Below are 27,945 nucleotides of genomic sequence, written 5' to 3'. Positions count from 1 at the left end.
ACACTGATCTGTATTTGCACGCAGACAGCTGCCACCACCCTTCACTGAGGAATGGGGTACTTAAAACTCTAGTACATAGGGCGCGCACTATCTCTGACGCAGAGAGTCTACCCCAGGAAATGGAACATCTGAGAACTGTATTTCGAAAAAATGGGTACTCAGAGTGGCAGATTCAACGTGCTCTCCGCCCAACCACTGCAGCACAACCTGTTGAGATGGATGAAGTCACGAGGGAGGAGGTAGGCACTGCGTTTATTCCATACACAGGCGCACTCTCGGGGAAAATCGCCCGCATTCTGAAGAAACACCGGGTCGGAACTGTGTTTTGTCCTCCAAATAAAACTCGTGCACTGGTGGGGAGCACCAAAGATGACCTCGGTTTGAGGAAGGCCGGCGTGTACCAGATTCCGTGTCAATGTGGCAAGTCGTATATTGGTCAGACGATGCGTACCGTCGAGGACCGATGCCGTGAACACCAGAGGCACACTCGACTGATGTATCCGAGCAAGTCGGCGGTCGCTGAACATTGTTTGTCGGAAAATCACGCCATGGAGTATGACCGCACGAGGATTCTGGTACAGACGTCGAGATACTGGGACAGCGTTGTTAGAGAGGCCATCGAAATTCGCACCAATGACGACCTCATAAACCGTGACTGTGGCTATAATCTTAGCAAGGCTTGGGAACCAGCGATTGGGTTAATCAAAAGTAAATCGAGCAAACGTATAGTTGTGATGACCACGGCGGACAGAGCCATCACACCGACGTCATCTCAGACGCCGTCGCAATCTGTTCCACCGCGCGACCGTGGCGCGGGGCGCGGACGGCGGAGTGAGCGCGCCGCGGGCGGAGGGTTGTTAAATCGGCCGCCGCCGCGACCGAACCCAGTTCCCTCTGAGCAGCCATAGCGTACGTATCTCCGTGCCGGCACGTTCACAGGAGCTCCGTCAGTTCACCTGATGATGGCGACATGTATGATCGCCGAAATATTGTGCCCGTTGGACACTATAGACCGGCAGCACACCCGTGGATATTTTGATTATCAAATACGCCGGGAGAAACTCAAGAATCACAGGATGTCATATGTTTGGAATCAGGTGACTGAGGAAATGTTCAGCAGAAGACAGACCATGTATGTGGGGATGTTGGTATAGAGGCAGGTGGCATCAATGGTGACAAGCAAAGCGTGTGGTGGGAGTGGGACAGACATGGATTTCAGGTGAGCTAGGAAATGGTTGGTCTCCCTAATATAGGAGGGAAGTCTCTTTACTATGAATTGCAGGTGTTGATCAACTAAGGCAGATATATGTTCAGTGGGTGCTTTTAAGCCAGCAACTATAGGATGGCCACAATGATTGGGTTTGTGGATCTTAAGATGGTAAGAGGTGGAAGTGCATGATTTGGGTGGGGTGAGAAGTTCTATGGACTGAAGTGTTAGTCTTTGTGAGGGACCTGAGGTTTTAAGGAGGGACTGTAGGTCAGATTGAATCACAGGAATGGGATCTTGGTGGTAGATGTTGTGTTTAGAGGTGTCAGACAGCTGGCGTAGACCTTCACTAACATACTCCTTTTGGTCAAGTACTACAGTGGTAGATCCTTTGTCTGCTGGAAGGATAATGATGGAGTCATCAGCTTTTAGGAAACATAGAGCCTGGAGTTCTGCTGAGGACAGGTTACGGTCATGTTGCAGGGACCTGAGGGAGGGTTGTGAAGCAATGCTAGACGTGAGGAATTCTTGGAAGGCTTGGAAGGGATTATTTTGAAGTAGTGGTGGTAGATCAAGTTGGGATTGTGGTCTGAACTGTTCAAGGCAGGGTTCAATGTCAGGTTTGCTGTTGGAAATGGTTTGGGATTGGGTTGCAAAGTGATGTTTCCAATGGATATTAAATGTGAAGGAAAGTAGACCCTTCAAAGCAGCGTGATCAAATGAAGATTTAGGGATGAAAGTGAGCCTCTTAGATAATACAGATAATTCTGGAGGGGAGAGTGCTTTAGATGAGAGGTTAAGGACACTGTACTGTTGTGACTGGTTCTTAGGATTGTGGGTTATTCTTGGTCTGGGAGGCAATGGCGAAGGCTGTGGGGTATTAAGTAAGTTGACCAAGCTCAGTTTGTAGGAGAGGAGTGGTGGCTGATGGTGTGGCTGTTTAGGAAGCTGCAGAGGGACAGGAAGGGAAATACCACTATTCAGGTAGTTTAGGAAGAAGTGGGATAGCTTTTTGAGGTGAAGTCTGGCTTGTTGCAGTTTTAAGTTGGCTTGGCAGATGATACCAGTCAAAGAAACATGAGGGGCAGATAATGGCAGGATTTTGTAGAAGGAGAGAAGTCTGGTAGAGTGTAAATCTACTGATGAGGCATATAGGTCACAGATTAGCCTGGTAAGAGCAAGAGAATGCTGTATTTGAAAATGTAAAAGAGCCTGGTGTTGGGTAGGATTGTGTCCAAAAACAGGGACTTTCAATCTTAGGCCTTTATTTTTTTACCACTCCCACGATTTCTAACTTTCCAAACTGTCCTCTCTTGCCACGATGAATCCTATCGCATATTACATCCGTTCTTTTCTAAAACATGCCTTTGAACTATCAAAACTAAGATCCCACATTCCGTTTCTTGAAACCTGCTTGTCCCTTGGAGTTACTCCAAATTACAAAACATTTACTCATTCAATGATTTGTAAAATTAAGAATTCAGAAAGCAATACATAAGTTGTGTAGCAACAGTAGATGAAAAATGCTGGGGAACAATTAAGGCAATTTCATTTGTGTAAATGTATGAGGATAAATTTAAAGTTACTTGTTTGTATTAAAATGAAATTAAAACCAGTTTGGTGCAGTAATGTACCTGTTTCATAAAAAGATGCCACCAGTCTGTAGTAGTTTTGGTGCTGTGAAGTGACATTTAATAGCCATGTTGTGTAAGGAAGGCAAGGCAGGGATGTTTGTGTTTAATGACTATGTAATGAAGGAATCTATCTTTTGATGATATGGATTAATGATAATGGGGTATTGAATTAACAAAGTATAATGGATTAGGAATGTGATGAACTAATTGTGAAATATATGGCATGATGATGGTAATAAGGATTATTTACACAGAGAGGCAACGACTAGGGACACTGTCTTCCAGTAGTTTATTTTGTTAATGCACTTCTTCAGCCTTTGCTTTGTGAGCATAGGATCTAATGGGAAAATCATCAAAATAAAATACACATGAGCTTATGACACTGTAAGTAAAAGGTTGAATGGAAACATAGCCTATTTGACAGCTAATCAAATACATACTGCTGCTCATTCTGCGTTCAGAGTACCATAATGCTTAACTCATAAATGGATTAACACTTGTATGTAATTGTATTTGAATGCTTGCAAGCAATCATGCTTTGAGAAAAAGTATTGGTAATTAACAAATTTCAACAAAGGAATTAAATATGTGGTGTTTTGAGAGAAATATACCTTTCATTTTTGAAACAGTTAAGTGCAGATTGAGAATTTTAGCAAGGTTGATTTTTCTTTCAAGAGAAATGAGTGCTTAAACAAGGATTCCATCCCCTTAAATGAATAAATTCATAAGTAAGTAAAAAACTCTGTGTGCTTGTAATCCATATTTTACCTAGGAAAGGGGTTAATCCAGTTTATTTCAGGTCTATGAATAAATTTTCTTATTTTTCTACTATGAATATTTTATATATTATTTAATATAATTGCAGACTGAATACTGTTGCAGTTGTGGCACAGATAAAACTGAATGTGAGATACACTCCCCTGCCTGAAGCACTGGAAACTGGGGTTGGACTCAAAACAGAAATATGTGTTCAAAAACTCGACCATATAGTGGGTGATCAGATTTGTGAAGTTCATTCTGTCGTGTATTGTGTAATGATTCAAATTTGAAAATTAATTTCTTTGTTTAAAATACCAACCAAAAACCTCTTGTTTTCAGATCCTATACAACTTTTGGCCTTGAATCAGAAAAACACAGTGTGACAGTGTGTAAAACATTTTGTGAGCCAGTATAATGCACCAAAGCACCCAAAAATAGCGGCACAGAACAACACTCGAATTTTTTGGCCTACTTTGGAGTCCAACATCTCTGAAAGAAGAAACGGAAAAGAACAACTTGGCACATATATTGATAGTACTGGAGCACGTCATCTGTCTAGGCACTTATTGTGGATCGTACTCAATCAGAAACATCGTGGTAAATATACAACTGCAGAAGATGACTCAAGTTCAAGTGTAAATATTGCAAAAGGTCACTTCAGAAGTTCTTTTTTCCAGCACCACCATAAAGAGTACACTTTTCTCCAAAAGAAACAACTTGTATCTTAGAGCTGATTCAGGAAACGCATGAAAAACAAGGTTGAACTTCAACAAAAATCATGTGCAACATGTTACCATCACAAGATGGTACAGCTCGCTAAATGCACAGTGACATGCCAGGCACCAGGGGTGATTGGCAAATTAATGCCAAGAAATAGAAGACAAAAGGGAGCTATAAGAAGAACGATTTGCAAATGGCCATGCTTTAGCTGGAACTTGAGAAAGTAACTAATTTTTACCAATGAATTTGAGATACATTCATGTTACCAGGTGTCAAGTAATAAAACTACTTCTCTGTTTATCAATCCGTTGACACCAGTGCAGCTTTGTGTCAGTTTTAAGCCTTATTCCTGCCAATACATCGCCAGCAACTATGAAAATCATTAGCAGATTGGTAACATTTGTCAATTTGATATTGAAGAATGTGATGCCCTGGTCAAATTCATGCACCTTTTTGGTCCAGCTGCTCATTCTATTGGCCTGGAAGAGAAAATAAGTGTTGAGTTCCTGAACAGCACATTGTCATGAATATTCCAGCACCTTCAGCTACCAAAACAGGATGTCAGTATAATTTTGCAGAAGCCACATTGAACAGTACTGAAGAAAAATTTAATACTATGAAGCAGTAATTTTAAATAGCACCAGTTTGTGAACCACTATGAAGAGACCTACATATCGACTTGGGAACCATGGCAAGAAACCCAATTGAGGCTTTGGAACATCAATAAAGAAACCAACAAACACATCTTGGGAACCATGGCTAGAATCCCAACTGAGGCTTTGGAACATCAATAAAGAAACCAACAAACACATTTTGGAAACCAAGGGAAGAAACCCAACTGAAGCTTTGGAACCTCAATGAAGAAACCATCAAACTTGGCCATCTATATGTAACAGGATAATCAATGTTTGATAACATCATGCCCATCCTGCCTTCTCAAGCCTACATGCTCACTGTCAGGATAGAGACAGAAACTGACTCAACTGATGGTTTTGAACTGGCTCAGTCATCAAATTTCCATATTTTGCACAGTGTCTACCAGCAACTGGTATCGTGTTGTGATCGTAATACCGGGTGATCAAAAAGTCAGTATAAATTTGAAAACTTAATAAACCATGGAATAATGTAGATAGAGAGGTAAAAATTGACACACATGCTTGGAATGACATGGGTTTTTATTAGAACAAAAAAAAAAAAAACACTCACATTGCTAGACGTGTGAAAGATCTCTTGCGCACGTCGTTTGGTGATGATCGTGTGCTCAGCCGCCACTTTTGTCATGCTTGGCCTCCCAGGTTCCCAGACCCCAGTCCGTGCGATTATTGGCTTTGGGGTTACCTGAAGTCGCAAGTGTATCGTGATCGGCTGACATCTCTAGGGATGCCGAAAGACAACATCCAACGCCAATCCCTCACCATAACTTCGGATGTGCTTTACAGTGCTGTTCACAACATTATTACTCGACTACAGCTATTGTTGAGGAAAGATGGTGGACATATTGAGCATTTCCTGTAAAGAACATCTTCTTTGCTTTGCCTTACTTTGTTATGCTAATTATTGCTATTCTGATTAGATGAAGCGCCATCTGTCGGACATTTTGTGAAGGTTTGTATTTTTTTGGTTCTAACAAAACCCCATGTCATTCCAAGCATGTGTGTCAATTTGTACCTCTCTATCTACATTATTCTGTGATTTATTCAATTTTCAAATTTATACTGACTTTTTGGGTTGGGTTGGGTTGGGTTGTTTGGGGAAGGAGACCAGACAGCGCAGTCATCGGTCTCATCGGATTAGGGAAGGACGAGGATGGAAGTCGGCCGTGCCCTTTGAAAGGAACCATCCCGGCATTTGCCTAGAGAGATTTAGGGAAATCACGGAAAACCTAAATCAGGATGGCCGGACGCGGGATTGAACCCTCGTCCTCCCAAATGCGAGTCCAGTGTCTAACCACTGCGCCACCTCGCTCGGTATACTGACGTTTTGATCACCCGGTATATTACACATGACTTTTATTGAAGTTCAACACCATATTTGGTCCCTTTGCCGAACTGACTAAGATTCAACAGGATGCTGCAAGTGGTGCTGGAAAGAAGAATTTCTGAAATGACCAATTTGTAATATTTACATCTGAACTTGGCTCATCTACTGTAATTTTAAATTAGATGCCACACTTGCAATTGAGTATAATAAAAACTACTGGCTAAGTAGGTTGGGATGCCAACAAAATCATGTCCCAGGCATTGACAACAAATGTGTCAAGTTGTAGTTGCTTAGCATTTTTTTCCTGAGATATCAAACCCCCAATAGGATCAAAAAAATCTATGCATTTTTCTCTCCATGTTTTTTGAGTCACTTTAATGCATTATACTGGCTCACAAAATGCTTTACATTCTGTCATACTGTATTTTTTTGATTCACAGCCAAAAGTTATCTGATCTGAGAGTGAGAGTCTCCTACTTGCTTTTGTCTTGTAATAAAATAGTTTCAAACATTTGGTTTTGTTTGTTTCCACACACATTCGTCAAAAAGCCATACAAATAGAAGGCCTCTGTTTCTCACATACTTAAGCTCAAGATTTAAAATTGTTCACAGATTTATTTTTAGGGGAGGTCTACACCCACAGAAAATTTCAGGAAAATTGAAGCTAAGGACTGGGAGGCACATGATCACTTTAGACAGAAGACCCTTATAACTGTTTGTCTGGCACTGAGTCATCCACTCAGCTATTTCTGTCTGTGTAATTTGGTGAGGTATGATGTAACATAGCAGCCTGGAACCAACTTACCTTATATTATTGCACTCTTATCCACAATTAATGTTTTCTTTTCCTCACTTTTCATTAGAATATAGTTGTGTGTACTTAGTTTATGTCCGGGTGTGCCAAATGCTTTTCAGACATTATTTCATGCAAGTTCATAATTTAGATGTTGCCATTTGTGCCCAGATACCTGTTTAATTTGCAAGTTTATCACTATATGTTTGGTACCCGAATTTTTCTGGAGAAAATGACACCCTCCATTAACGAATTAACTCACTGACTATGAATTTTCATAAATTCTCATAATTTCAAATATGGTAACTGTACTTGTAATTAGGTACGTCCCAGCGCAGACACACAAAATAGTTCTGTAACCTTTTGTTATTTACTAAGCAACTACTTATCATGTAAATAGAATTTTTAGCTGAACACCTCCAGTAAATTTAAATGATACAGTTTTATAAATACATATGTAATTTCCAAAATTCCAAAGTATTCACATGCCAGTCTTTATATATCAACCCCATCTCCAAAATCAGCAGTCCTCCACTAGTATTTGCACAGGTAACTCCTAGGTAACAAACCCACTCCCAGTTACCACTCAGTTCCCATCACTTAATAAGGTTCGTGTTGATGTCTGAACATGCTTAACATCTCTGTGGCAATACCTGCAATCATATAATAAAGCTGGTGCCTGTAAAGCACTCAGTTAACAATTTCGATGCAACGTTGTGCTCTGTCGAATCAGGATACACAGTGAAAGATATGAAAGCCTGCCCGCCGTCATATATGCACAGTCAACGTTTCTGTAACATTTCTCTTATCAATAACAGGGCTGTGTGGAATAACTGTACACTCTTCTTTTCTTGTTGCGAGCATAAAACTCTGTTTATCAGACTGCAATTTGTAGATGTCTTTTTTACCTATGTCACGTTAAGCTTGTAATTATGACTTCAAAAGGAACTGTGCTCAAGTGACTGCGTTTTCAAAAACTGTGATTTATGAAAGGATGGAGTGCGTGACGAGTGTTGTCAATGGAACTGTCACTGCACGTATGGACTATCCAGGTGTTCTGTACACAGTGGAGCTAAGAAGCTGGCCATTGTCCCAAAAACGTCAATAATGTGTGAAAAGAACCTAAAAGCAGTGACGTTGCACTCGTCATTGTTTAATATCATTCACTACCCAATAAACGTTTTCAGTACCGAGACAGCTAACTTTTGCGCTACCGGGAAGGAGAAGAACCAGGAAAAGAAGAACTAGAGACTGTAACTAAGTTAATACCATTACAAGATGGCTAACTTCGGTTCATTTGTAAGGTACTGGGAAAATGCAGTTAGTTTACAAAGGAAACTCCTTAAAAAATTTCGTGCCACCCATCCTAGAATATAGCTGAAGTGTGTGGGACCCGTATCAAATGAGACTAATAGGGGAGAATGAATGGTCCCATGATTGTTTCTCGAACAGGAGAATGTCACTGCAATGACACAAACCAGAACTGACATGTGACTAGTTTCAAGAATGAGTATCAAGTAACAACTCGGGACCTTTGCCTTTCGCGGGCAAGTGCTCTACCAACTGAGCTACCCAAGCATGATTCACACCCCGTCCTCACAGATTTACTTCTGCCAGTACCTCATCTCCTACCTTCCAAACTTTACAGAAACTCTCTTGTGAACCTTGCAGAACTAGCACTTCTGAAAGAAAGGATATTGAGGAGACATTGTAGAGCACTTGCCCACGAAAGGCAAAGGTCCTGAGTTCGAGTATCAGTCTGGCACACAGTTTTAACCTGCCAGGAAGTTTCATTATTACTGTTCTCCACACACGGATGGAGCGGGAAGTAGCCCTAATATGCGGTACAATGGAAACAACCTCTGCTGCGCACTTCACAGCAGTGTATTACAGAGTGTTAATGCAGATGTAGAGGTAGATGATTGACTCGTCCTGAAGGAAGAAAATGACATTACCAGACTTTTGTGACAAGAGTATGAGAGGTTGTGGTGAAGAGGGCACTGTGAGTTGTGTGTTCAGTTACATCCCAAATCAATGTGCAGCGACCCATGAACTGTGGATGTCTTACTTCATTCATGGAGATCCCTCCGCCCTATGGTAAAACAGGCACCTGATGCTGTTCGAGATGTCTTGACTATGTGATGGCATTTCTCAGCAACAGAACACAGTAATGGCATTTCGACAAGGAAATTTGCTAACGTACGTGAAGAACAGTAAGCGATTAAACAAACCTTCTGGATTCTTTAGGCAAAAATAGTTACGACATTAAAATGTTTTACTTTTATACTTTTTTACAAGGGGAAAATTTGAAAATCATACACAGCTACTGCTATACTGTCAGCTTCTCTTTTGTACAATTCACCATTTTAGTACCGTGACTCTATTTGTAAAATGTACGAAACATTTTCTTGGGAGAGGTACAGGCGAGTAATATGATTGAAGTCAGAGTGTGTGATGTTGCAGCGACAACCGCTGCAATGCAAGGTAGAAAAGAAGAACTCACAATTGATGTTCGGGGAATTGTTGTGCAAATGCAGCCGCTTCGGATGGTGTAGGAGCGGGAGGACCAGCAAATCGTCCCGCGAAGAGTACTGCCGAAGACTGGTGGTCCACTATGAAGAACATGAACTGACGGTCGGCCTTGAAAATGACTGGGCGCGGTGGCTTTTCATCAACAGAGTCGATCTTCTCCGAAAGAACAGCTGCAAAGAAAGTTACCCAGCAACTTAGCACTTCTCGTTTATGTGAAAACTACATTTAACACTGTCTGACAAAGAGCATCAAATAGAGTCCCTCTCATACAGTCACTTATTGGCCAGAGACTCACTTTAGATATTCAGGAAAGACGTTGCAGACAAATTTCAAATTTGTAGAAATGTTGATAGAAATTATGGAAACACATTTTCCAGAATACAGCGCATATGTATGGTGGTGACATTTGTGCACAGAGGCAGTTGTTTCTGTTTGTTATGGAGTCAGTCTTCACTAGCCCATTAGCAGTGTTGAGTATTCGTCAACGCAACTGGCTAGACGAGCGAGTCAGGTAAATGAGAAGCCATACTGGATCAACGAGGGCGCGTTATTCACAGGCGGGTAGTTGAACAAAATGTGTCCCCGATTACCATTGTTCATTGTAATGATGGCGTGCACGACCTGTGACAAGGCATTAGGTAAGATCTTATATCTTTGCCGTCGATGGACGAAGACACAGCAATGCCAGAGACCACAAACATCATGCACTATATAATCAAAAGTATCAAAAATGTTCAAATGTGTGTGAAATCTTATGGGACTTAACTGCTATGGTCTTCAGTCCCTAAGCGCACACACTACTTAACCTAAATTATCCTAAGGACAAACACACACACCCCTGCCTGAGGGAGGACTCGAACCTCCGCCGGGACCAGCCGCACAGTCCATGACTGCAGCGCCTGAGACCGCTCGGCTAATCCCGCTGAAAATGACTTACAAGTTCGTGGCATCCTGCATCGGTAACGCTGGAATTCAATATGGTGTTGGCCGACCACTAGCCTTGATGACAGCTTCCACTCTCGCAGGCATACGTTGAGTCAGGTGCTGGAAGGTTTCTTGGGGAATAATAGCCCATTCTTCACGGAGTGCTGCACTGAGGAGATGTATCGATGTCGGTCGGTGCGGCCTGGCACGAAGTCGGCGTTCCAAAACATGCCAAAGGTGTTCTATAGGATTCAGGTCAGGACTCTGTGCAGGGCAGTCCTTTACAGGGATGTTGTTGTCGTGTAACCACTCTGCCACAGGCCGTGCATCATGAACAGGTGCTCGATCGTGTTGAAAGATGCAATCGCCATCCCCGAATTGCTCTTCAACAGTGGGAAGCAAGAAGGTGTTTAAAACATCCATGTAGGCCTGTTCTGTGATAGTGCCACGCAAAACAAGGGATGCAAGCCCCCTGCATGAAAAACAAGACCACACAATAACACAACCGCCTCCGAATTTTACTGTTGGCACTACACACGCTGGCAGATGACGTTCACCGGGCATTCGCCATACCCACACCCTGCCATCGGATCGACACATTGTGTACCGTGATTCGTCACTCCACACAACGTTTTTCCACTGTTCAATCTTCCAATGTTTACGCTCCTTACACCAAGAGAGGCGTTTGGCATTTACCGGCGTGATGTATGGCTTATGAGCAGCCGCTCGACCGTGAAATACAAGTTTTCTCACCTGCCACCTAACTGGCTCTGAGCACGATGGGACTTAACTTCTGTGGTCATCAGTCCCCTAGAACTTAGAACTACTTAAACCTAACTAACCTAAGGACATCACACACATCCATGCCCGAGGCAGGATTCGAACCTGCGACCGTAGCAGTCGCGCGGTTCCGGACTGAGCGCCTCAACCACGAGACCACCGCGGCCGGCGCCACCTAACTGTCAAAGTACTTGCAGTGGTCTCTGTCAGTCAACAGAGTAGGTCGTCCTGTACGCTTTTGTGCTGTACGCGTCCCTTCACGTTTCATCTTCACTATCAGATCGGAAACAGTGGACCTAGGGATGTTTATGAGCATGGTAATCTCGCATACAGACGTATGACACAAGTGACACCCAACACCCTCTCTCACGATGTCTAATGACTACTGAGGTCGCTGATATGGAGTACCTGGCAGTAGGTGGCAGCACAATGCACCTAATGTGAAAAACATATGTTTTTAGAGGTGTCCGGATACTTTTGATCACATACTGTATGTTTCGTTGCTGCTCCACAAGCGGCAGTACTACGTCACATTATCACTGTCCACGCATGTCGGCTCCCTGGGGAACTACGAAAATGGAATTACAAGGTGTAACGAAACGGTATGTCCAAAGTTCCAGGAAGCGTGCCTCAAACGAAAAGGAAGAAAAAATGTTAATGGACATGGATCCGAAAACGATTTATTTTCTTCTTAGAGGTCAGTTCCTAGAACTCTTCTACATATTAACCATGGGAAACACAGGAAAAGAACGTATCAGCACAATGTGACACTCTTCCCTTAATAAAATGTTCAGAATGTCATCGCCGGCCGCTGGTGTCCGAGCGGTTCTGGCGCTACAGTCTGGAACCACGCGACCGCTACGGTCGCAGGTTCGAATCCTGCCTCGGGCATGGATGTGTGTGTTGTCCTTAGGTTAGTTAGGTTTAAGTAGTTCTAAGTTCTAGGGGACTTATGACCTCAGCAGTTGAGTCCCATAGTGCTCAGAGCCAGAATGTCATCGATTAGAAAGGATACGTGCATAAACGTACCGTTCCATTGATTGTACCGGCGTTCCGTACATAAGAAATTCTAATTGCTCCCACGAATAAGGTCCGGAGAGCATGGCCACGGAATTGCTCCACTTCTACCTATCCGTCCGTCACGAAATCTATTATTCTGAAGCCTACGAATGTTAACACTGAAATGAGGAGCTCCATTCTGCACGAAGTACATGTTTTGTCGCACTCGTGAAGACATACTCTAGCAAAACAAGTAGCTCCTTCTCTAACAAAGCATGGTATGTTTCTCTGCTGAGCCTGGGAGGAAGAACAGACGCCCTAACAAACAGTCGACAAAAATGTCGGCCCAAACGTTGACAGAAAATCTATATTGACGAGTGACTGCACAATTTCGTGAGGATTCTCAACGGCCCATGCGTGATCATTGTGAACATTTACATTACAATGCCAAGTCCCTTTGGACATACATACATGCGGCAATATCGTATCCAACCGCCGACGCCGGGCAAGTGACTTTCAAGTAAAATGTCTCACGTATACGGGAATCTACATAGTGGATGTTCCAGTATAGGTAGCATTAGCATGGTTGATGACATGTGCAACTTTGGGTTTGGCCGTGAGTCGTGCATAGACAGCCAAACGGTAAGGCGACCGCTCGCAATTAAACGGGAAATCCTTCTTCGCGTCCCGGTCCGCCACAAATTTTCGTTGTTGCCATTCCATTCTGCAGCTGATGGTCACCCGTGTTCGCAACTGCGAAAACATTTAATGTATTCCATAGTGGCTGTAGTCGCTACGGTGCCTGTTCCTTTGGACATCCGTGCATGTCCAAAGAAACATTCAATCATAATTCAGAATAACATCGGCACTGCAATACCGTAAATATATTAACAGTTATACCGATTAATTCAGAAATAATAAACAGTTTACTTACTTTTTTTCCATCTGCCTCGTTTTCATTTGACTGCCCCTCATATATTTAGAATTTTGAGAGAGCTGTTTCACTCTGCTACAGAAATATTGTCCCTCCCGTTGGCTAAGTAATAGCCGGCACGGTAGCTCAGCGTGTTCGGCCAGAGGGTTAGCTGCCCTCTGTAATAAAAAACTGAGTCAACAGCTCAACACTGAACTTGAACGGGTGTCATGGGACATCCGCAGCGAACAAATGCAACGAACAAAATGAGAACAATAAAAAATTTAAAAAAGTGGTCAGCGCGACAGAATGTCAATCCTAAGGATCCGGGTTCGATTCCCATCTGGGTGGGAGATTTTCTCCGCTCAGGGACTGAGTGTTGTGTTGTCCTAATCATCATCATTTCATCCCCATCGACGCTCAAGTCGCCGAAGTGGCGTCAAATCGAAAGACTTGCACGCGGCAAACGGTCTACGCTACGGGAGGCCCTAGTCATACAACATTTGCGGAAATATTGTTCGATGAATTGTCAGCTAGTGATTAGATTAGATTAGATTAATACTAGTTCCATGGATTATGAATACGATATTTCGTAATGATGTGGAACGAGTCAAATTTTCCAATATATGACATAATTAAGTTAATTTAACAACATAATTAAGTTAATATAACAACTTTTTTATTTTTTTGTTTATTTAATTTTTTTAATATTTTTTTTTCTTTTTTCTTAATTTATATCTACAAATTCCTCTATGGAGTAGAAGGAGTTGTCATTCAGAAATTCTTTTAATTTCTTCTTAAATACTTGTGGTTATTTGCCAGACTTTTGATACTATTTCTTAAGTGACCAAAGACTTTAGTGGCAGTATAATTCACCCCTTTCTGTGTCAAAGTTAGATTTAATCTTGAATAGTGAAGATCATCCTTTCTCCTAGTATTGTAGTTATGCACACTGCTATTACTTTTGAATTGGGTTTGGTTGTTAATAACAAATTTCATAAAAGAGTATATATACTGAGAAGCTACTGTGAATATCCCTAGATCCTTAAATAAATGTCTGCAGGAAGATATTGGGTGGACTCCAGCTATTATTCTGATTACACGCTTTTGTGCAATAAATACTTTATTCCTCAGTGATGAATTACCCCAAAATATGATGCCATATGCAAGCAATGAGTGAAAATAGGCGTAGTAAGCTAATTTACTAAGATGTTTATCACCAAAATTTGCAATGACCCTTATTGCATAAGTAGCTGAACTCAAACGTTTCAGCAGATCATCAATGTGTTTCTTCCAAATTAATCTCTCATCAATGGACACACCTAAAAATTTTGAATATTCTACCTTAGCTATATGCTTCTGATTAAGGCCTATATTTATTAATGGCGTCATACCATTTACTGTACGGAACTGTATGTACTGTGTCTTATCAAAATTCAGTGAGAGTCCATTTACAAGGAACCACTTAGTAATTTTCTGAAAGACATTATTGACAATTTCATCAGTTAATTCTTGTTTGTCAGGTGTGATTACTATACTTATATCATCAGCAAAGAGAACTAACTTTGCCTGTGGTGTCACCGCCAGACACCACACTTGCTAGGTGGTAGCTTAAATCGGCCGCGGTCCATTAGTACATGTCGGACCTGCGTGTCGCCACTGTGTGATCGCAGACCGAGCGCCACCACACGGCAGGTCTCGAGTGACGTACGAGAACTCGCCCCAGTTGTACGACGACGTTGCTAGCGACTATACGGACGAAGCCTTTCTCTCATTTGCCGAGAGACAGTTAGAATAGCCTTCAGATAAGTCCATTGGCTACGACCTAGCAAGGCGCCATTAGCCTTAGATAGCTTGTATTTAAAGAGCCTCACTTGTATCGCCACAATCTCCAGATGTCTCATCAAGAACGATGTATAGAAGGACGGATTAAAAGTTAAGTAGTCCAGAAGCTACGTACTTTTCTTTATAGCATTCATTAAGTCTCCTGTTTCAGACCTCACTCCATCCTTCGTGAGTTAGCGCGTGCATCTTGGCCGCCTCTTTCAATTAGTGTGCGTAGTGTTGGCAAGTCTGCCGACACTACATTGCCTCTTCATGAATATAGAATGGCAAGTCATTAATATATATTAAGAACAACAAAGGACCCAAGACCGACCCTTGTGGAACCCCATTCTTGATAGTTCCCCAGTTTGAGGAATGTGCTGATCTTTGCATATTATGAGAACTGCTTATTTCAACTTTCTGCACTCTTCCAGTTAGGTACGAATTAAACCATTTGTGCACTGTCCCACTTATGCTACAATACTTGAGCTTGTCTAGCAGAATTTCATGATTTACAGTCCGCCCCCGGTAGCTGAGTGGTCAGCGCGACAGACTGTCAATCTTAAGGGCCCGGGTTCAATTCCCGGCTGGGTTGGAGATTTTCTCCGCTCAGGGACTGGGTGTTGTGTTGTCCTAATCATCATCATTTCATCCCCATCGACGCCCAAGTGGCGTCAAATTGAACGACTTGCACCAGGCGAGCAGTCTACCCGACGGGAGGCCCTCGTCACATGCCATTTCATTTCATTTCATGATTTACACAATCAAAAGCCTTTGAGAGATCACAAAAAAATCCCAATGGGAGGTGTTCGGTTATTCAGATCATTCAAAACTTGATTGGTGAAAGCATATATGGCATTTTCTGTTGAAAAACCTTTCTGGAAACCAAACTGACATTTTGTTAGTACTTCATTTTTACAGATATGTGAAGCTACTCTTGAATACATTACTTTCTCAAAAATTTTGGATAAAGCTGTTAGAAGGGAGACTGGACAGTAATTGTTGACATCAGATCTATCCCCTTTTTTATGCAAAGGTATAACAATAGCATATTTCAGTCTATCAGGGAAAATGTCCTGTTCCAGAGAGCTATTACACAGGTGGCTGAGAATCTTACTTATCTGTTGAGAACAAGCTTTTAGTATTTTGCTGGAAATGCCATAAATTCCATGTGAGTTTTTGGTTTTAAGCAAGTTTATTATTTTCCTAATTTCAGAGGGAGAAGAGGGTGAGATTTCAATTGAGGCTAGAATAACATTGTAGTTTCCAGTGAGGACTGACATAAGAAATAATTATTGACGAAAATGGGGAAATGGCATTACAGAAATTGATGGCTGAGGCAATACTGAAGAAGAAATAAACAGAACATTAATTTTGAAGTTGTGATTCACTCTCGATGGTGGATGATGACTTAAAGTTTGTATTTACGGAAATGATGGAAAACCTACATCAGGATACATAGACAGAGGTTTTAACCTCATTCGTCCCGCATGCAAGTCAAGTTGCTAATCAGTGCCCCTCTTTGATCGTCAAATTTTGCAACCTTATTTTTTTTCCGGTAATCGTTCTTCTGAATGGTTTGACGTGCCCAACCACGATTTCCTTCCCTCTCTTTATCTCAAAATAGTTGGTGCACCCAACGTTTTCCGTTATTTGCTGTGTGTTGTCGTGTCTATGTCTTCCCCTACAATTTTGGCACATCTTAACACACATCTCATCATTCTGTCCTTTCTTCTACTTTCCCCATTGATTCTGCGGAGAAGCAACTCATTTCTAATCGATCCACTTAATTTTTAGCACCCTTCTGTAACTGCACATTTCGAACACTCGATTCTCTTCTTTTGCTGCTTTATTAGATTTTCCAAAATATTACTCTATGGTATCTAAACTTAAACCTTTCTAGCTACTAACACAAAGCTCTCAGTTTTCCTTTAGTGTGAGTTCAACTCTCCGAGAGAAACAAAGAGCTCTTTCTTGTCAATCCTAAATTTTTTGTTGTATGCTAAATGTCTGGTAAGTGAGGTCGACCTTGTTCTGTAGCCCCTCGTACACATATTTTCATCATACTTAACCTTTTGGCACAATTGCATTCACCCTAGAAAAACAGTCTCAAGATGATCTTCTTAAAGAATCTGGAATTGAAACCAAGAATCTGAAGACCTGGGGATTTGGACTGATTTTGAAATGCAGTTGTGAATTGAGTTTCGATTTTTTTAAATTTCTGTACAGAGATTATCTAAAAAGTTACTAAAACTATACAGCGATTGCCTTCCTTACTTTGATATGTTTGGAGGAAGTGGTTTTAAAAGAAATTACCTAGTCACCCCACAGACATAGAGAACGGTTCATCTTGCCAATAATGAGTTCACCAGGTAATCCCACATGGCTCAGTTGGAGTAACATTGCCAACAAAGTGCCAGTGACCCCATGTCAAACCCCATTCCAAAAAATGATTTCTGCCACGACACTCCACTAAGTAAAAAAGCATTTCATGACTTCACCATGAAATTCTGATCTGGAATATTTGGTGCCAATTGTTTGGTTTCCTTAATGTTAGCTGATTTCCTTTCTGCTGACATGTAATAGCATTATCGCTCTATGACTGGTATGGAGTGATGCACTGGAATTCACAATAATAATATTATGTAATTTACGTTACATAATTTCCTTTCTGCGATATGGGGGTAAAGTATAATTGAATACTTCATGTGTACAATCTTGACAGACATAATAGATGTATGAATTAGTACAAAAATGTTTCAAATGGCTCTGAGCACTATGGGACTCAACTGCCGTGGTCATAAGTCCCCTAGAACTTAGAACTACTTAAACCTAACTAACCTAAGGACATCACACACATCCATGCCCGAGGCAGGATTTGAACCTGCGACCGTAGCGGTCGTGCGGTTCCAGACTGTAGCGCCTTTAACCGCTCGGCCACTCCGGCCGGCTGAATTAGTACATAAATAATTCATTGACAGTCACAGACACGAATTTATAAAATTCTGTGTTGCATCCTTCCCGTAATGAGTCTGTGCATGTCACTTTCAGGGATATATCAGAACATTTATGCATTTGATGAACCAAAACAATATGACCCGCTGCTTAATGCCTTAGTTGTGCTCCTTTTAAACGAAATACATCACTGACTCTGCACACCAGAGATCTGACACTTTGTTGGTAGGTCTGTAGAGGTATGTGGCATTTGGTGTCTACGTAGAGGTCATGTAAATAACGAGGCGCTGATTTGAGTACGCGGTGATGGCGACCGATAGCGACCCAGATGGGTTCCATAGGATTTACACCAGGCGAATTTGGTCGCCAAGACATCGACATGAGTTCATTATAATGCTCCTCAAACCACGGAATTATATTGCTGAAAGTTGACATCGTCGTCGGGGAGGCATCAAGCATGAAGGGATACAGGCGTGTCTTCGATTACCGCCACAAGTCCCACGCAAGCGCCGGAAAATGTCTCCCATAGCATAACACTGCTCTTACCAGCCTGCTTCCGTGGCGCGCTGCACGTTTCAAGCCGCCGTTCACCTCGATGACGGCGTTTTTGAAGACGATCAGCGACCTAGTGTAGCAAAAATGTGATTCACCTCAAGAGCTGAGATGTTTCCACTGATCAACGCTTGAATACCGATGGTCCCGTGCCCACTGCAATCGTAATTCACGATGCACTGGGTCAACATGTGACCACGACAGGGTAGTCTGCTGTGGAGCTCCATGTTGAACAGTGTCCTAGAAACGGTGTGCTCCGGAACATTTGTGGGCGCACCAGAATAGTACTCTTTCGGCACGGATGCCAAAGATTACCATCTATCCTACTTTCCACGGCAGACAATCCTCCGAATCCCACATTCTGTGAAGAGTCTTGGACGTCTAACCATTTACCGCCTAGCGGTAACTCACTATCCTTCTACCTCTTTCCGTGCCGAGCGGTTCTAGGCTCTTCAGTCCGGAACCGCACGACTGCTACGGTCGCAGGTTCGAATCCTGCCTCGGGCATGGATGAGTGTGATGTCCTTAGGTTAGTTAGGTTTAAGTAGTTCTAAGTTCTAGGGTACTGATGACCTCAGATGTTAAGTACCATAGTGCTCAGACCCATTTGAACCATTTTGAACCTACTTCTTTTCGTAGATGCTCACGACAGTAGCACGTGAACATTCGACAACTTTCGCCTTTTTCTAGATACTCTGTCGCAGGCTCTGCATAGTAATAATCTGCCCTTTGTAAAAGTCGCTTTTCTCAATGGATTTCCCGATTTTCAGCCCATGTCTTCGATATGGTAAAATGGAAATGAGCGTTTGGCGTCATTGGCCGGGAGGGTCCCTTACGGTACATTGGGCGACCTGCGCGCCGGATGGGGACGAAATGATGATGAAGACAACACTGTTCACCCCATCCCTGAGTGGAGAAAATCCCCGACCCAGCCGGGAATCGAACCCGGGACCCTTAGGGCGGCATTCCGTCACGCTGACCATTCAGCTATCGGGACGGACTTCGCTATGGTGATCCCACACGTGTCACTCCGCTTACATACTTTTGTTACCGCGTCACGTGCCCGCAACGCCATCAGGTGGCATCCAACGTCGCGATGGACAGTCACCATAATGTTTTGGCTTATCAGTGTATGTGGTATCTGTTCTTTCCGACATGTCAAAAGAACAGGCAAAATTTGGATCCAGTAGAAACCATGAATTAAACACAAAGGAATTACGCACGTTTCCTGCAAGTGGGCTTTGACTTAAATTGACAGGGAGAATTGAAAATTTGTGCCGGACTGGAATGCGAACCCAGGTCTCCTGCTTACTAAGCAGATGCTCTGACCACTAAACCATCCGGTCACAATTGTCAACGCAGTTGCACCGTCTACCCTATCCACACACTACGAATGTAGTGCCCGTTGCCCAGTATCCTCATTACTTGCAGCATTTTGCTCATTCCCGTAAGAGTTTGAGTCTGGTGTATAAGGCGAAGACAACCAGTGATCTGTTCAGCGCGAATGCACATCAGACTCGAACTCTTACGAGAATGAGCAAAATGCAACGAGTTTATATATATATGACGCAAGTAATGAGGATAAGGGGCAAGGGCCACTATATTCGTAATGTGTGAATAAGTTGAGAATTTGGCTCTGGCGGGAGGCGTGCTAAGTGGTCAGAGTATCTGCTTGGTATACAGAAGAATTGGGTTCGAATCCCAGTCCGACAGAAATTTTCAACTTTCGCCATTGATTTACATCAATGCCTACTTACAGCCAATGTCTGTAACCCCTTTGTGTTTAATCGTACATTTAATGAATGCTGCGATTATGTATTGAGTTTGATGGAGCAGTGGAGGGAGGAGGTAAGGAGAAATGATACGGCCTTTTGGTCTTCATTGGTACAGGCTCCGATGATGTCGACATGCATGTCTCATCAAATTTTACGCTGCAGCATTACTTTTCTACATCTACATCTACATCCATACTCTGCAAGCCACCCGACGGTGTGTGGCACTACATAATATCTACGATATTCTTCTATGAATATTACTCTTTTTCACTGATATTATAGCTAGCATTCACTTAATCACCCTTTATCACGGGTTTGCTGCTTCTGTTGTTATTATCCAATAGGACACACCAGTTCATAATCGATACTGAGTCCAAATTACTACTTTCAGTCTCTGGTCTCTGTCACCCTGGTAATTCTTTTGTTAACAAAAGTAGGCCGGCTCATCTTGCGCCCAGGGTCCAAATATGGATTTAACTGCACTAACATATCAACACTTGTGCTATTTACTATAGGAACAGTTTAAATAAAGCAAACACTGACGCGAACTTTTTGACTCATAAATTTTGACATCTATTTGTGCGTTTTCTATGATGTTTAATTCTGGGGCTACCTCTTTATCAAAACATCTGACACATTAACTCTTTCTGCTGGACCGAGAGTCAAACCTGAGATCTTTGCCTTTTGCAGGCAAGTGCTCTACCAACTGAGCTATCAAAGCCCGACTCACAAGCCGCCCACGTAGCTTTACTTTTGCAAGTACCTTTCTATATGATCTTACGTGTTTACCTTGTACGCTAATTTCTTATGCTGACTGTAGATGGAGTGTGCTCATTTGCATTATGTTGACGAAAGGATAACTGCTATCAGTGGTAGAACTATTTATTTATTTTCTATTTTGTTTTAGTCTGTTATCTAGATACAAGAACAAACAAAATGTTGCACATGAATATAATACACAATATTTTACCATAATTTCAAATGTATTGCTGTAACTAATAATTATAGTGTTCAGGGAAAAGTAAAATATTATGAAGAGGAAAGTTACTACTCACCATATGGCGGAGATGCTAAGTCGCAGATAGGCACAATAAAAAGACAGTCACAAATAAGCTTTCGGCCATTAAGGTCTTCGTCAACAACAGACGACACACACACACACACACACACATACACACACACATACACACACACAGACACACACACGCGCGCGCGTACACGCAAACGCAACTCACACACACGACTGTAGTCTCAGGCAACTGATACCCAGGGTTTCAGTTGCCTGAGACTGCAGTCCTGTGTGAGTTGCATTTGTGTGAATGTGTGAGTGTGAGTGTGTGTGTGTGTGTGTGTGTGTGTGTGTGTGTGTGTATCGTTTGTTGCTGACGAAGACCTTAATGGCTGAAAGTTTATTTGTGAGCGTCTTTTTGTTGTGCCTATCTGCGACACAGCACTTCCGCTATATGGTGAGTAGCAACTTTACTCTTCATAATATTGTTACATTCCATCCCGGTTTTTCTATTGTTTGAAAATTAAACTATCTACTTCACATGTTAAGTGGTAGTAGTTGATATTAGTCACTTGCAATTAATTTAAGTGGACCCTCTGGTCTCTTGGCTATACATTCTCCTGTAGTCTAGTGGCATCAAGTGTAAATGTGTCAACAGTACACATAGTTGTACTGTACCCGTGATAAAGGGTGATTAAGTGAATGCTAGCTATAATATCAGTGAAAAAGAGTAATATTCATAGAAGAATATCGTAGATATTATGTAGTGCCACACACCGTCGGGTGTCCTACTATGCTCTAGCAGGATGCACAAGGCACCAGCTTCATTTGTCACTTATCAGTTCAACTTTACATATTTTGACAATGTAAAAGATTACTCATGGATTGACAAATGTGGGCTGTAGTTGTGTGAACTGTACCTCCGTTAGTTGCTTGAACCAGACCCCTTACCTTTTCATTTTTAAAATCTGTCTATATTTGGTCCCATTTTCTCTTGAAATTTCCAAGAGGAAAACGAAGAAAGTTGAGGAAATAAAATTGGGTCCTTCTGAAGTGACTAAAGCTACTGATACAGTTTGGAAGAAGAAGATGGATTAGAAGAACGCCAGTAATCAGTTTAATGTTCCAAAAACAGCGTTTGTGAGTGAGAGCAGGCGTTGCTTGCAGAGGAAACGGTGACTGTTGATAAGTTTGTAGGGCAGCCACAAGTCGCAGTTAATATTTTTATTGGCCAGTTTCGCACAGTTTAATGTGACCTCTTGTTAGAATTAGCGAAAGCGGCCAATAAAAAACATTAATTGCACCTTGTGGCTGTCCTATAAACTTGCCATTGATAAGGTTGTCCAACGTGAAGTACGGTACACCTGAGGAAGCAGCAAAACAAAAAGAGACAGAACCACAATTTTGGGTAACGTTCTTGCAGAAGAGCTGGTTTGGTACTGTCTTACTAAGGAAGTTCGTTTCTTTGCCCCTAATCGTAATTACTTGTAAAGAACGGCCGTACAATTGGCAAAGAGGAATAACATCCAACACTCTTTAGGAGACGAAATTGCTGGGAAAGTGAGTTAGTCTTTTTCTTAAACGGGACAAAGACGAACAGTTACAAATAAAACATGCAGGAGTGCCCCATTGCAGGGATTTTGGGTCCAGCAAAGAAAACACTGAAAAATGCTATGTCCTTATGGAAGAAGATTATGACTTCCCTGATTTAAGTCTTCTAATTTAGCTTAATGTTATTTTTGTTATTTTTACAAGAGGTCCCATTTTGGCAACCATTTTCCACAAGTAAGATTTTTAAAATAATAGTTTTCATAATAAATTTTAATTATATTTTGTAAGAGTTGAATTGAAATGCCATGTAACAGTAAAAGTAAATATTACATGTTTTTAAATTATAATTTTTTACTATGTTAAATTTTTTTAAATCAAAAACAAAATGGGGGTCCGAATTTGGGTATATTCCTTTACCCATTGCGATTTAGTTGTTGACAGCCATGTCATTTAACAAATAACAACATGCCCAGCAGCCTATTGAACAACTGCTACTAAATCAGTATTAAATGAACACACATACATGTTATAAAAATGTGTGTGTGTGTGTGTGTGTGTGTGTGTGTGTGTGCGGGCATTTCACATCACCTCCTAAACCACTGGAGCGATTTCAATCAAACTTCGTACACATTTACCTTACTGTCAGGCAACTATCGAATGGGGGGGGGGGGTTAGAATCACCTTCCTATCAAAGGGATGAGGGTGGGATTGAAAAAGAAACGTAGCCCGCGAGGCGTGAATTCAAAGAATTCATTCTGCCAGCATTTGAGAATGAGCACTTAGAGACTTGCAACAAACTTTACACATAATTTCAACCTACACAAATTTTTTCTCACTGACAACCCCTGAAAAATGGTGAAAGGAAAAACGTTTATCCTTTCCTTACTTTCCCGCTTTTCATGCAGTAAAAGTACAGCATGAGGCATGATGTTACAGTTTACACTGGTGTCCAAAATTAAAGCAACAAACCGCCATTTCCCCGTCCTATATTTAATTCACGATACAATCATAGAAACTCTCAACAGGTGTCCGTACAATTGTGTTCTGCACGGAAGACGGCATCCCGGTCAACGGACAACCACGTCAGCAACGGCGTTAGGGCATATCTCAAACGGGGTAGTGTTTGCTGGGTAGTTGGTTGGTTTGTGGGATTAAAGGGACCAGACTGGTACGGTCATCGGTCCCCCTATGCTGGGTAGTCCCACATCCACAATATCTGTGCTCACACGGTGCAGTACGGCACAGAGAAGACGCCTTAAGATTCTCTGTGGTGGAGGGCCACAGGAAGAGTGGAAGTAGGACAGTCGCAAATTGATGTTACCCGATGGCTTAATATAAGCCATACTGATGTTCCTCGGACATAGAGAAAGTTTATAGAGACCAAATCTGTATCTCAAGGACCAGGACAGGTCCGAGCAGGTGTGATATCAGAGAGAGAGAACCATTTTTGACTGTAAGGACACGATGGTACCGCCTTAGTGCTGCACGGCAACTGGCATCTGACCTCGCAGCATCCACTGGACGTGTTGTATCGAGACAAAAAGGCGTACAGTAGCCTCCGGCAGAGTAGCCTTTAGTGTCGAAGAGTTGCTGTATGTGTACCTCTGACGCGTCTTCGCAGAACGGAACGTCTAGAGTGGAGCCGTCAACATGACACCTGGACGGTCGCACTGTGGGTCAATGTTCTTTTCACAGATGAGTCCCGATTTCATCTGGAGAGTGATTCTCGACGTAGTCGCATCTGTAGCGAACGTGGAACACGATTTCGGGATCGAAACACTGTGGTAACAGACCGATATCGAGGAGGATCCCTAATGGTATGGGTAGGGATTATGTTGACCAGTCCAGTACCTCTCCATGAAACTGTATCGGTGAATCAGCAAGGCTTAACTGCTATCAGATACCGTGACGGGGTCTTGGAACCTCATGTGCGATTGTTGCGAGAAGCTGTGGGCCCAGACTACTGATGGACAATAATGCTCGACCTCATAGAGCACAGGTGGCTGATGCTCCCTTGGGAAGGGAAGATATTGCACAGACGGTGTGGCCTGCTCACTCTCCCAATTTGAATCCCACAGAGCATGGCTGGAATGCACTAGGGAGGCGGATTGCAGCACTTCAGCATCCACCAACCACTCCCCAACACTTGCGAACAGCTCTGCAGGAAGAATGGGCATTATTGTAACTCTTCAGGCTTTCCCGGCGTTCTAATGACATCTTGGGTTGTGGGTGTTCTGCCGGATATCAGGGTAGTGCTTGCACGATGTTTCGGTAGCGTAACTCGTTACCTTCATCAGGTGCGACCTGAGACTGCTCCTCGAGTTACTTCCACTTCTGAAGGCTGATGACAGCTATTTTCGAAGGACGTACCTTTAGGCATTGCCTTCATCTTGAGGTTTGGGGGGAATTTAGTTCATATTTATTTTTGTGTGTTTTACGGGAAGGGCGTGTGGGGGGGGGTGGGGTTAGGAACTTAATTTGTTTTGGTTTCTTCTTACTTCATTGCGTTGGTTTCTTAAGGCTGCATGCAGTGCTTTATCGGTCGAGCATTGCAACAGGTCGTCTGTGTCGTTCTCGTGGTCGTGGTGGTGCTCCTAGGTCCCTGATGAGATGATTGGTGGACGTCTGTGTCTTCTCATAAAAGTGTATTGCAATCTTCTTATGACTTTCTAGAACTTCCAACTCTTCGGCGGCTTTATGGAGGTACTGATGCGGAAACTGGCAGTGTACATGGTAGACCCTGCGTAGTATTTTAATTTTGTAGCGATTGCAATCGCTGAATACGCGTCTTGGCAGCAACGCCCCAGATTTCGCAAGCGTAGTCAAACAGAGGGCGAAGATGTGAATTTTAAAATCACCATGGAAATAGAGAAAGATGGTTGTTTGCCTTTCTTGGATGTCCTGGTTCGAAGGAAGAATGATGTTTCTCTAGGGCATTCAGTTTACCGGAAACCCACTCATACTGATTTGTACCTGCAAGCATCGAGTTGCCATCACCCATCGCAAACCATGAGTTTGCTTAAAACGCTTGTTCATAGAGCTCATACTGTCTCAGATCTAGATAGCTCATCTCAAGAACTCGCCCATCTAAAGACAGTATTCAGCGAAAATGGGTATTCCATCCGGCAGATTAACAGGGCACTAACAGTTAAAACTAAGAAGCAGGAAGTGAATAAAGAGGAGAACATGCCGGAACAATCTTTAGCTTTTCTTCCTTTCGTTGGCAACACTTCGTTTAAAATAGCAAGAATCCTCCGAAAATTTCAGGTAAAAGTGGTTTTCCGCCCACCATCGAAGATTGCGGACCTTGTGGGATCAGTTAAGGACAATCTGTTACTACGAAAGGCCGGAATTTACAAGATACCGTGCCAATGTGGTATGGCTTACATAGGTCAAACCACACGCACCGTGAAAGAACGCTGCACTGAACATCAACGTTACACCCGTCTTTTGCAGCCAAGCAAGTCCGCTATTGCTGAACAATGTATTTCTACTGGACATTCAATGGAGTATGAGAAAACAATGATTTTGTCTACAGCAACGTCTTTCTGGGACTCCATTATTAAAGAATCCATAGAAATACGACTGGCGGAAAATCTGTTAAACCGTGACAGCGGCTACCAGCTGGACAGTGCATGGAATCCCATCATCTCCACGATTTGCTCAAATCGAAGACGACAGAGTGCGTCGACGGCCGTGGCAAACAGCAACGCAGAGGGCGACTGAGTTCCGCTATTCCACCAGCGAGGGCGCTGCCGGCGGGCAGTGTTGGTTCAACTATCAAGTTTTCGGCGCATGCGCAGAATAGTTACAGTACGCTATATATTGCGGAGCGGAGAACTTCATCACCAGTCTGCGACGGCTCACCTGAAGATGACTGGCAGGTGCCCAGTTGAAATATCGTGCGAAGTATTGAACGACGACCGGCTGCAAGCCCGAAATTTGTTTGAACAGAGGGCGAAGATACATGCGATAAATAAGGAGACCATTTGCGATGGATAACTCGGACCGCTCATTGAGTATAGGATATAAGGCTCCTAGACGCTGGTGAATCTTCTTGCGAAGGTCTGTAATGTGCTGGTACCACGTGAGCTTTTTGTCCCTGATAACTCCCACGTATCGTACTGATGACAGCCAAGGAAGTTGCGTTCCGTAGAGGCGCAGTGGACGTTGTGGCATGGTTCTCTTCCATGTGAAGATGATGGTCTGCGTCTTCGTGGGATTAAAGCTGATCCTCCAGCGAGCTGCCCAGTCTTCTAATCTATTAAGGGCACTCTGCAATCTTGGTACAAGAACTTCTCTCCATCGGCTACTGGAATACAGCATAGTATCGTCGGCATAGATTGCCTTCTCTACCCTTGGTACTGTAGGCATGTCCGAAGTGTACATTATGTACAGAACCTGTCCAAGGACCGATCCTTGGGGTACTCCGGCGTTGATGTTGCGTGCGCGAGAGAGTGCGTTGTCAAGTCGTACCACGAACGTCAGATTCTTGAGGTAGGAGGCGATTAGCTTCACGTACACTCTTGGCAGTCGAAGGGTGTGCAGTTTCCATAGTTGTCCGTAGTGCCAGACGCTGTACAACGCTTTGGTGACGTCGAGCAGGACTGCACCGCAGAATTCTCGTCGACTGAAGACGTCCCTAATACACTCCTGGAAATGGAAAAAAGAACACATTGACACCGGTGTGTCAGACCCACCATACTTGCTCCGGACACTGCGAGAGGGCTGTACAAGCAATGATCACACGCACGGCACAGCGGACACACCAGGACCCGCGGTGTTGGCCGTCGAATGGCGCTAGCTGCGCAGCATTTGTGCACCGCCGCCGTCAGTGTCAGCCAGTTTGCCGTGGCATACGGAGCTCCATCGCAGTCTTTAACACTGGTAGCATGCCGCGACAGCGTGGACGTGAACCGTATGTGCAGTTGACGGACTTTGAGCGAGGGCGTATAGTGGGCATGCGGGAGGCCGGGTGGACGTACCGCCGAATTGCTCAACACGTGGGGCGTGAGGTCTCCACAGTACATCGATGTTG

The 27,945-nt window shown here is 43.0% G+C and overlaps 1 protein-coding gene across 3 annotated transcripts in view; it reads right to left on the bottom strand.

The window, feature by feature from the left end:
* Nucleotides 1-27,945, bottom strand: part of LOC126235741 (leukocyte elastase inhibitor-like) — a 227,039-nt gene that overhangs the window by 26,915 nt on the left and 172,179 nt on the right. For 2 of the 3 annotated variants that reach the window (XM_049944524.1, XM_049944525.1), the window contains exon 8: nucleotides 9,597-9,795. The exons of the other annotated variant lie outside the window; for it this stretch is intronic. In XM_049944524.1, the coding sequence (XP_049800481.1) occupies nucleotides 9,597-9,795 (199 nt within the window). The remainder of the gene's footprint in view (nucleotides 1-9,596; nucleotides 9,796-27,945) is intronic. 3 annotated transcript variants of the gene reach the window in all.

The sequence above is a fragment of the Schistocerca nitens genome, chromosome 2, assembly GCF_023898315.1.
Source record: "Schistocerca nitens isolate TAMUIC-IGC-003100 chromosome 2, iqSchNite1.1, whole genome shotgun sequence".
Lineage (NCBI taxonomy): Eukaryota > Metazoa > Arthropoda > Insecta > Orthoptera > Acrididae > Schistocerca > Schistocerca nitens.
The sequence above is the reverse complement of the archived record's forward strand: the minus strand, read 5'-3'. Positions and strand labels throughout refer to the sequence as shown.